The sequence below is a fragment of the Myotis davidii genome, unplaced genomic scaffold (assembly GCF_000327345.1).
Source record: "Myotis davidii unplaced genomic scaffold, ASM32734v1 scaffold79, whole genome shotgun sequence".
Taxonomy (NCBI): Eukaryota; Metazoa; Chordata; class Mammalia; order Chiroptera; family Vespertilionidae; genus Myotis; species Myotis davidii.
The window spans coordinates 4,792,516-4,803,693 of NW_006294339.1; the positions used below are offsets into that span (position 1 = coordinate 4,792,516).

The 11,178-nt window shown below is 47.2% G+C and overlaps 1 protein-coding gene across 2 annotated transcripts in view; it reads right to left on the reverse strand.

Moving 5' to 3' along the window:
• LOC102775156 (chromosome unknown open reading frame, human C1orf168) overlaps positions 1-1,231 on the reverse strand; it is a 111,194-nt gene extending 109,963 nt beyond the window's left edge. For both annotated transcript variants that reach the window (XM_006768364.2, XM_015566968.1), the window contains exon 1: positions 1,133-1,231. In XM_006768364.2, the coding sequence (XP_006768427.1) occupies positions 1,133-1,141 (9 nt within the window). In that variant the 5' untranslated portion in view covers positions 1,142-1,231. The remainder of the gene's footprint in view (positions 1-1,132) is intronic.
• Between the last annotated feature and the right edge of the window lie 9,947 nt (positions 1,232-11,178).

Consider the following 11,178-nt stretch of genomic DNA (forward strand, 5'->3'; position numbering starts at 1 on the left):
AAGGGGATTTGAGGAGGGAAGATGAAAGCAGCTTGCCCTTGCTCACTCTTTTCCAAAGCTCAGCTGGTTGCACTGGAGTGATCGGCCACAGAGAGAGAGTCCCACGCCCTGGGCCACAGGGACAGCACTGAAAGGGTCCTGTCTCCATTTGAAGCCAAGCCTCTGAGGGAAGATGCATGATTCACAGCAGAAAACAGCTTCATTCCAAATGCATGATAAAGAGGTTATGGAAGCAAAACACACCTCTGACCCACCCACCCCCATCCCAGAAAGAAACTGATTTATTGGAGAAATAGAAGTGGAAAACTGAAGAAGGAAAAAGCAAGATGTGGCCAGTCAGGCGAAAGAATTCTCCAACTATGCAAGCAGCGCGCTGCAAGGAAGGGACTTCCCCCTCCCCCGGCTTTGTGCTGGGCACTTTCCCATAGAAAGCACCTTGGATAATCTCACAAACTAGTAACTCACTAGTCGTACACTAAATCCTCACTTAACTGTAAACTAAACAACTTAGTTGTAAACAGCACATTTCACGGAAGGCTAATGGATATAAACCAGGGATAAGTTATAGGAAAAGACCTTGAATGAAAACTGCCCACAATCCTACTTCAGCAGCAGGAACCCTAGGGCGCAGGAGGATCCACTCCCTTGCCTGAGGCCACACAGCGAGTGAGGAGCAGAGTGCACTGAAAAGCCATAAGCATGGCAGTCCTGCCTTCTGCCTTCTACCCTCTGCCCAGGGCGCCCACGCACCACCAGGAGGAGACAGGCCACAAGGGCAAACACAAACCGAGAGAAGCCAGCAGGCTCCCAGACCAGGCTGGGGAACCAGTTGGAAACCTAGCCGGCGGGATGCCCGCTGGGGTCCCTCACGCCACCGTCCCCAGGTCCCCAGGAACTCTTGTCCCCTTACCCTCGCTTCTCCAAGGTGGCACAGGACACAGTACAACCTGCTTCAGTCCCACTTTCCCAAGAGCAAGCCCGGCAGGAGCGGCGCTGCACTAACGCAGGAGGTGTCAGCTCCTCACCCCGAGGAGGGGGAGCGGGGACGCCTTTCCCCGCGGCTCTCCGTTGGGAGGGACTAGACCCGGTGAGACCGACACAGAGAAGACGACAACCGAGCCCCACGCCTTACCCCGTCCATGGCTTTCCTCCGTGGCAGAGTCTGGGACACAAACCCAGCTTCCCAGAGCTGAATCCTGGGGCCCAGGGAACCCTTTGCGGCGCCTGCGCTGGCCAGGGAGCAATCATTGTCCCGGGACACACCTGAGCCCAGGCTGCGCACCTGCCCCACCTGGGCGGCGGCTCCTCCCTCTCCCGGGGCTGGGGCCGGAGCAATCCCTTCACTGGCCGGGCAATCCATGGCCCAGCTTCCCAAGACCAGGCGCCTGCAGGGGGGAGAGGGAGACCCCCTGTCCTGCCCTTGTGGGCAAGAGGCTCTCTGCCCACTGCTCCCCAGCAGGCACTCTCCAGGGGAGTTCACTGTGCCCAGGCGGGAGAGTCAGTGCGGAATGGGGCGCAGGGCTCTTGTTAGTACACAACACTCAGCTGGACAATGTAATCACCATCAGTGACAGCCTTGGCCTATCCCCGCCCATTGGATGGCTACAAAGGGGACAGAGCGTGCCTAAATCCCAGGGCGATTTCCTGGAGGCCAGAGGGGGAGCGGCCATAATGGAGCATCTGTTTTTGGCCAGGCGCTATCTAAGCGTTGGGGTACATTGTCATACTTCCATCTGACCATAATCCTGGAAGGGCTATGATCCCCCTTTAAAAGATGAGGGAACCGAGGCTCAGAGAGACCTTATAACCCACCCCTGGTCACACAGGTTAAAAAATAGAAGCATCAGGATTTGAACCCATGTCTGGCTGACTCTAAAGTGATTTTGTTTTTGCTTTTGTTTGTTCTGACAGAGCTGGTGCTGGAAACCCAACCCTCAGCTCCCAGGTCTCCCAGAGCTCACCCCGGTCCTGGGGGTTGGGAGCTGGCACAGTGTGGAACCATTGCTGTGTCTACTGCCTGCCATGGGCTGCCCCCACCCACGTGGGACTTTTCATACTTTGTTAGGGCCAAGCTGCTGACAAAGCTTCTCCTGCCCCGTGCAAGGGCGAGAAGGTGGTGGTAGGTGAGGAGCTGGCACAGCGTGTGCCCGTTTCCTCTAACAGGTGGTCCCCATCGCTGCTCATCATCACAGCTGTCAGCGAATCTATTGAGAATACAGGTTTCAACATGATTCAGTTCTGGTCTAGGGTCTGGGAATCTGGATTTTAAATTAGCTTTTTAGGTCAGTGTATTTGAATAATTAATGACTCACAGCAAGATAGAGCCTTTACATCATGACTCAGGACAGACACACATATACACATACTAAAATAAAAATTTCTCAAAATGTAATCACTCTAACTTCGGGTGTCGTCACACTGACAGTTTCTCTCCTTTTCTGAGCCATGATGTGCCATTTCATTTAAAAAATTCATGGCCAGCACACCCCACCACACTGACTTCATGACTCACAATTGGATCCACGCCGCCTTGTGGGCTCTGCTCATAATCAGAGTGGAGTCCACTCCTCCAAGCTAAACGAGGGGCAGGCCAAAGGCACCCAGTCACTGTCTACACACCCTATCCTCACTCCAGTCAAAGGCAAGGATGTCTTGTATACATTAGCAAGCAATACAATGAGGAATCCTCTGCAGAAGCTCTGGTGAGAACACAGAGCCCTACTCCCAGCCCCAGCTGATAATTAGCTGTCAAATCCCCTTTGCTCTTAATGCAAGGGCTCCCCCTGGTGGCTTCTGACCAACCTACAAATGCAGAGGGAGCTGGACCAGGGGGGACTGGGAGCTCTGTGCTTTTCAGTTTGGTACAGGAAAACTTACAATGGTAGGTCATAGGATGGAGCAGGCACTACTTATTGGTTAGCTCTTAGTGGGTGAGGGGTTTGCAAAGTAGATTTAAGAACTGTGACTCTTGGAACTCTGTAGGATTCCCTGTTATGACCTTACTAGAGGCCCACTACATGAAATTCATGCATGGGGGGCGGGGGGGCAGAGGGGGAGGTCCCTCAGCCCAACCTGCACCCTCCCCAATTCGGGAGCCCTCAGGGGATGTGCTACTGATGGCTTGGGCCCACTCCCCGTGGTTCCCTGCTCTCTGCGGGGCCTGCCTGCTCCACGTCACGGGGATGGTCAAGCAGGCCCTGCTGGGTGCTGCCTGCACCCCCACTTGCCTGCTCCCCGGTCACCGCAGCGACTTCCCAGCAGGTCCTGGTGGGTGCTGCTTTTGGGACCCACTTGCCTGCTGGGCTCACATTGCTGGGGTGATGCTGCCAGTGTCCTGCCAAGCCACTATGGGCACCGCCATCTTTGTTGTGGAGTGATGATTAATTTGCATATTACTCTTTTATTAGATAGAATGATCCTCTAGGTGCTAACCTCAGTTTCCTCACTAGCTGTTTGCCTTGGGAATGCCAACAACCACCTCTGAGATTATGTTCCTCATCTGTAAAACTAGGTAAGAGGGTTTGCTGTGTTGACTTAGGGATTAAGGTGTGTAAAAATTTCTATAGTTTTTAGCATTAAACAGGCACCAAATATTCAGTTCCTCTCTCCCTTTGCCTCTCCCCTTCCATTAACAGCGGCTGTGTCGGAGTCAAAACCCACATGCTCCACTTGGATGTACAAATGAAGTAGTAGTGTTTTACTTCCCCATAATGATCCCCATTTGCTGTAAGCCCTGGTCCCATAGTAGCAGGTCCTTGCATCTAGTTTGATATAAGGAGAACTCATGCATGCTTCCATGGGGAGAGGGCAGGGCAGATGAGGCAGATGCAAAGTACAGACATGGTGGGGAGGGTTTAGGATGTGAAATTTGGGGGTTGACCTCAGTGTAGGGAGAGCTCATTATACTTAGGAATAAGTAATTCGACTGGTGAAAGAAGTATGGGATCCTATAAATCCACAAGGTGCTTTGGTGGCTGGCTGCTAGTTCAGGCCAGGATGCCTCTCTGTGATCTGCACTTAATCATGGACCCAGAAATGCCCAACTGAGTGTGTAATGCCTGCCGGGAACAGAGCCCCTGACCTTGCAAACATCACCTTAGTTAGTCCTTATTCTGATCCTCATTTTCCAGGAGAGGAAACTGAGGTACACATGAGATAAGTCATGGATTCTGGGTAACACAGTTAACAGGTGGAAGAGCAGACATGCCATACTCCACTCTGGCTCCAGAGCCAACCCTCACAACCCCTCTGGTTGCTTCCATTTAAATCATAGAGGGATGTGGAATAATCAACTCACAGAATCTGAGAGCATGAAGGGTTCTTGCAAGGATGTGTTTTTACAAACTCAATTTTGAAAGAAGTCAGGGAGAAAGCTTAGCAGATACCTGAGCTGAAGTTAGGCTCAAAATATTCTAGTCATTTCTGTCTTTCAAGCCCCTAGCCTCAGTGTGTTTCTCCTGGTCTGGGGGGATGATGTGGCACACTCTCCAGGAAGGCCCCTTCCATTCCTTGGCATACTGCGCAGTAGAAATCAGCATTTCCAGCATATTCTCGGTGCTTCCAAACCTTACTTTCAGACTCAGATACTGCTTGTAGCTTTTCAGTGTTTCCATTCACGTCTCAGACTTTCATTTCTCGGCAAACATATTGCTTACACTCTGCACCATAAGTAATGGTTTGTAGCAGAGTATGGTGATGTAAAAGAGGATTTTAAAAATATCTGAAAATGGGAAATCACATGCATTCTCCTCTTTCCAGCATAAACTTTAATCGTTATATATTATCTGATGACAAAGCTGGAGCAGGTAGATTGATTGTCAGAATTAGGATGGTGCTGCTGGAGTAACCTATTATTAATATTAAAATTATTATTGGTTACATTAATCATTTCTGAGGATTTCCAGTGTAACATGTAATTTATTTATGTATAATTTATATCCTGACTACTTTCAAAAGGGAGAGAAGGAAAGAGTACAGGAAGTTAGATTTATTGAGAGCCTATTGTTTAATGAGCTACACAGGTTACATATATTTCCTTGGATTCCTCGTGACAATGTGGTGAGATAAGAGATGTTATCCCTACTTGACAAGCGAAGAACATGAGGCTCAGGAAGGTCAAGGCAAATCCCCTGGCCATGCAGAGTATAGCTTATTCTCTGCTTGGACTCTGCCCTACACCAATCTAGTCTTCCTTTCTCCACTCCATGCTGTTCCCAGAAGGACTTGAGGGAGTGGACAATGCAAAGCCAAGTGAACTAGGATGGCTAAGAGTGAAGATACTAGCCATGTAGAGGGCAGGACTGATGGAAAGATAGGAAGGGATGGATAAACAGTGCAGAAATATGGGACGATTACTTCAAGGTACACAATCACTTAAAGATAAATTACTTAAGGGTAAAATTATGTAGGTTCAAGAAAGGGTCTGCTTCCTTTTCACTCAGTTTGTGAAAACTATATCCAGTTGCTTATCTTTTGCCTTGAAGGAAGCTCACATCTCAATGTCGTGCTTATCTGAGTAATCATCTTAATAATGTGTAGTGAGAGCTTTCTGGAAGGACACTAAGCAAGCCTGACCAAGGCAAGTTGCTTCCTGTTAGTGGCCTATTATCAACAATCTGAGGACCTACTTTGTGCTAGGTGCTGTGCTTGGATGTTGCAACCCTTTAGGTTCTTGAAAGGAAACTGTCTTCCTCTACTGATGCCAGTTACATTATGGATGAAGCACTCAGGTGAAGTATTAAGATGTTTTCTGATCTGCTTTCCTTGTTGAGACCAAAGGAAGACCATTTCTCTGTGGGAAGGAGGTGGATTTTCCTGGAAGTAGGGAATCATTCCCAATATCAGCCACTCCCATTTCCCATCATCCAGAACAGTGGGTACTTGGATGAAAAATTCAAGCTGGGACACATCTCCCCTCCTGCCACTCTCTCTTTGGGTCTTGTCTTTTTGAGTCTGGATGTCAAGGCATAGTAATAACACATGACTGCAATACTTGGAGTTTAGAGTACAAGGATATAGGAGTGATAGGTCTCTTCACAGAATCTATAGGTCAATTGGTATGTGATTGTGAATCATAATTTGGGTAGCTGATTCTTATGTATTTGGGAGCTTTATCAAAGAGTTAGAATTGCTTCCCTTGTGAGGAGTTAGGGAGGGATAGCTCCTCCCTTCACCCATGTACACACCTCCTTCTGTCTCCAACTGTTCCCTCTTAAATGCCATGCTTATGTTTTCTGGACTTAAGAACCATGTGTCAGCATTTCTGGGTGGTAGGAGTCAGATGACCTCTGACATATCACTGTAGGACAGAAGTAAGGCAGGCAGGTGGTCCTATAGAAAACTCAAACTAAATATATATAAATTCTGTTTTTTAAAAAAGCAAATTAGCAACTCTCTGTTTACTCCACATATATCGTTCCTCCAATCTTTGGTAAAATGTGGCCTAGTTAGATATTTAACTTCTGGTGTAGTGAAAACAGTGTCCTCTGTGGTCACTGGCTGCAGCATTGGTCAATGAGAGACTTCCCAGGGCTGAGGAGTCTGGAGGAAAGGGCATAGAACACTCAGATGTCTGAGATACAGCTTCCTCTCCTCACATGTTGGGGGGTATGGAGGTTATTTTATTAAGGGAGATAAGATGCACAGGAAAAATGCTTGTATTCACCAAATACCAGTTCCTTTTTCTTTTCTTGGGTATATGAGAAGACTATTTCCCAACCTCCCTTGCAATTAGATTTGGGTATGAGTAGGTTCTGGCCAATGGAATGTGGGAAAAAGTAATGACTTGTCCCTGTGGATCGTCTACAGCCTCAGGTCCTGTCACTCAGCCAGCTGCTGTACCATGCTTCATCATTCCTGGGCTCACAGTGCTATTTCTTTCCTCTGGATATTTGCTTATCCCATTTCCTCTACCTGGAATTCTGTCCCTGGCACACCTGCCACCCACCTGTCCTTTCCCCCTTAACCTTCCAGAGCTAGTGCAGGTGATGCTGGCATCAAGCCTTTCCTAATGACCACAGGCCGGGTGATTTACTCAATCTTCTGTACCCTCAGTTCCCTCATCATTTATCTCATAACCCAACTGGACTACACTACTGGTCCTGTTTCCGTTCATGTGATAACACCTCTGAGTCTTCTATAAACTCATCACTGCCCCTGGGATTTCTGAGGATCTTCCAAAAGGGCTTCCCAGGTGTCCATGCAGCAGGTTGTCTGGCAGCTGGCGTCACCACGTGGCATTCACCATGCCTTCCTTTCCAGCCCTGGCTTCTCCCTGCAATGTCTAGGGCCCACAAAGATATTGGAGGAGCCTCCCTACTGCTACCAGGGTTCCCATCATGACAACACTGGTGTCCTTGGCTTACCTTGCACCAGACAAGGTATGAAGAACTTTTTGTGCATAAACTCATTTTATACTCCAACTGGTTCAGCCCATCAACCTGCCATTGTCCCGCTGTCCCAGTGTTTGTCCCCAACAAGTAGACAGTGGGGACTTTGAGGGCAGGATTGGTTCTGACTCATCCTTATCTTCTATATTTAACTCAGTGCTAGGCCTTCAATAAATGCTTCCTCAATAAATGTGCTACCTTTCAGGTGGGGTTTCATTATGCTGTACTGTTTTCCTTTTCTCACTTTAGTGAGAAACAGCCTAAGTTATAGCCAAGCCCCTGAGGGGGAAGGAGAGATGTGAGGGGCAGGAAGTGGCAGAAAGGTGGGCTGCACTATCTTCTTCACTGTAGCAGCAGCTTTAACCTCGCCATTCCAAGTCCCTTCCAAATGGGTTCATTTGGCCTCCAGACCATGGAAATAAAATAATGCTCTCTGGGCAGCATTGAGGAGACCATCCGCCGTGTGCAGGTCTCATGCACAGGGGAACATTTCGGCAGCCAGGCTAATGCTCAGATCTTCCACTTTGGCCAGGAATGTGAATCTTCCTTTTATCTGCAAATTGCACTGGGCTCCGGGAATAGCTGTAATTGGCCTGGCTCTGGCTTAAATCACATATCAAACCTGAAGAGTGGAAAGATAATGAATCCTTCACAATTGTGCTATGGGTCCTGGCCAACACCCTCGATTTTTGGATTCTGTAACTGTTCTACTAAGCTTGATGATCTCACTCCATACACAATGTCCTCACCATCTGTCAGGGACGTGGATGCCATGCTGGACCCGAGTGTAGGTCAGCTTGAACAAGGGGTTTGGGGTTGGGAATCCAGCTAAAAAAAGTGGATAGGGCTCAAAAAAATACATCTTTTGGCCATAGAAGTAAAAAGATATTGGTAGGAAGTGCCATGAAAGTGTCTTAGAAAGTGGAAATAATAATAATAAAAAAAATCTATGTATAAGCAGTAACTATGGTGGTTTATTTAGCCAACCATTTTCAACTGCTGGGTGGGGAGGTGAGCTGATGTATCAGTCAGGGTCCAATGAGAGAAGCAGAACTCTAAGCATTTGAAAACAGAGGGAATTTAATACAAAAAACTGGCAATACCTGGGATGGCAGAGCTAAGAGACCAAAGTGTGGACTGTCAAGAAACCCAGAGATTAGCAGCAGCTGGGAGCCACTAGACTGGAGGGAGAAAGAGGAGGGGATCTTATCAGGACCTGGGAGCTGGAATTACTCAGAGGAAACTAGAACGAGAGAGAGAGAGAGAGAGAGAGAGAGAGAGAGAGAGAGAGAGAGAAATGGCCACTGGCACATATACTCCTGAAGCTCTAGAGCAGCGATTCTCAACCTGTGGGTCACGACCCCTTTGGTGGTCGAACGACCCTTTCACAGGGGTCGCCTAAGACCATCCTGCATATCAGATATTTACATTACGATTCATAACAATAGCAACATTACAGTTATGAAGTAGCAACGAAAATAATTTTATGGTTGGGTCACAACATGAGAAACTGTATTTAAAGGGCCAGAAGGTTGAGAACCACTGCTCTAGAGAAAGGAGGAAATACCCTGGCTTCTCCCCTCCTCCCACCCTTCAATCCCCTCTCTGTGCCTCCCATTGGCTAAACCCAGGCTGACCCAGGAGCCTGGGTCATACAGCCTGCAGGGGTCCAACTCCCACCACACAGAGAAATGCAGGGCCAGGGTGAAGAATGGGTCTGTGGCAGTCTCTCCCAGGCATGAGTAATAAAGAAAAATATTTCAAGAGAACAAGGAAGTGCTATAATAGACTTTTTTTTTTTTTTTAAGCTCCAAGATAAAAGAAAAAGAACAGAGTCCTTCCTCTTGTAGAGGAGAAGGGTTCGGAAAACTCCTTGGAGATGACAGGTGGCTGGGTCATGTGTGAGGTGTGGAAGTATGACATGAAGGCAGGGAGAAGGGCACTTCAGGACAGGAGAAGGCATGAGCTGAACCCCAGCTTCTGGAGGGGTCCTGGCATCTCCAGGGAGCAGAGTGAGCTTCAGCCCTGCAGGAGTGCAGGGCCTGTGGACAGGAAAGCAGCCCCAAAGAGGTCACAGCAGCACACAGGGTTGGCTCAAGGCCTGGAGGGAGCGCTGTGTTCTCATTTAGCCTGCAGTCTGGGGGATTCAGCTGTGGGGTGACTGCACGAGAGCGGTAATCAGATCACCTTGGTTGTAGAAAAAGAGTATAAATTCCTGGGATCCTCTCTTCTTCCACTACACAATGTAAAACTCAGGTGCCTCCTGGGTGCTCACCCTTTACCACTTATTCAAAATATCTTTTTGGAATTCTCCATTGACAATTGTCTTCAGATCCCACAATATGTTATTTAAAAAGACAAATCTTTGCTTTGGAAGATAGATTCAATTTTTTTAAGCCTTACAGTGGTTTGGGGATCAAATCAGATGCATAATGTGGTCAATCAAGCCACTGTACTTTTTTGGTTAAAACCGAGGTGCAATTAATACAATTTGAGCAACAGTTAGTTACCTTGGAAGATGAATACCACCTCCCTAGGTGAATGCTCAGAAGAGCAACTCTCATTTAGATATCTAAGCAGCCCATTTAAAAATCAGTTGCATTATTTTCTGATTTACTTTAGGCATATGAAGAGTGAAAGAAAGGAACAGTCACTACCAGATCCTAAAACACTTGCACAAAATCAAAGGGAAATACAAAGAAATAAACAGGGGAAAAGAAAGCAGAAGAGCAAGAAACTAAATTATTCTTAAGAGACTTTTTTAACACTGCACTGTCAAGAGAGACAGGAAGTCAATATCTGAGTATATTTCAAGAAGTCAATATCTGAAGATATTTTAGGAAACTCATTGTTAGAGGTTAGGAAATTGAAAATTATAATGTCCAGTTAATGTGCAGATTTCTGAAGGGTGGGTGGTTATTTTGAGTGATCACAAAATAACATTTATCAGCTATCCCTGCGACTTGTTAATTGCTTCTTGGAAAAATAATCATACCAATTGTAGCACACACTTTTAGTAGTCTATTGAGCATTCATTTTCTCCTGCTCGCTCTTTCTCCTGTTTAAAAACATTATTTTTAAAAAAAACCCCACAAGCCCTAACCAGTTTGGCTCAGTAGATAGAGCGTCGGACTGCGGACTCAAGGGTCCCAGGTTCAATTCCGGTCAAGGGCATGTACCTCAGTTGCGAGCACATACCCAGTGGGGAGTGTGCAGGAGGCAGCTGATCGATGTTTCTCTCTCATTGATGTTTCTGAGTCTCTCTATCCTTCTCCCTTCCTCTCTGTAAAAAAATCAATAAAGTATATTAAAAAAAACCCCACAAAAGTATGCTCTCATTCTTTCCCCACAAGCCTATGTAATTTAAGGAAAGCTGAGGCCACACCTAGCTCCAGGTATGGGTCCTGATTGGCTGGTCATCAGCATATGCTCTCCACCTCAACAAAGTGATTGGTTCAGGGGTGAGCATGTGCTCTAAGCCAGTCCAATCAGAAGAATCAGAGGATTCTCTATTAGAATGTTGGGATGAGATTTCCTCTTGCTCTCAAGCCAGACTGGAACATCCAGTAGCAGGAGCTGCCAGCTATCTTTGACTATTAGGAGAGTTAGTTTTAGAATGAAGCTTACCAGGCAGAAGAACAGTGGAGACATTCAAAGAACCTGGGTCCTTGCACTTCTGGATGGATTAAACCAGCCCTCAGGTTTTATGTACACTTGGAATTTCTAGCTCCGAGAGCCAATAAAATCCCCACTTGGTTTGCCAGTTGGAGTTGGGTCTTCTTTTTCTTGC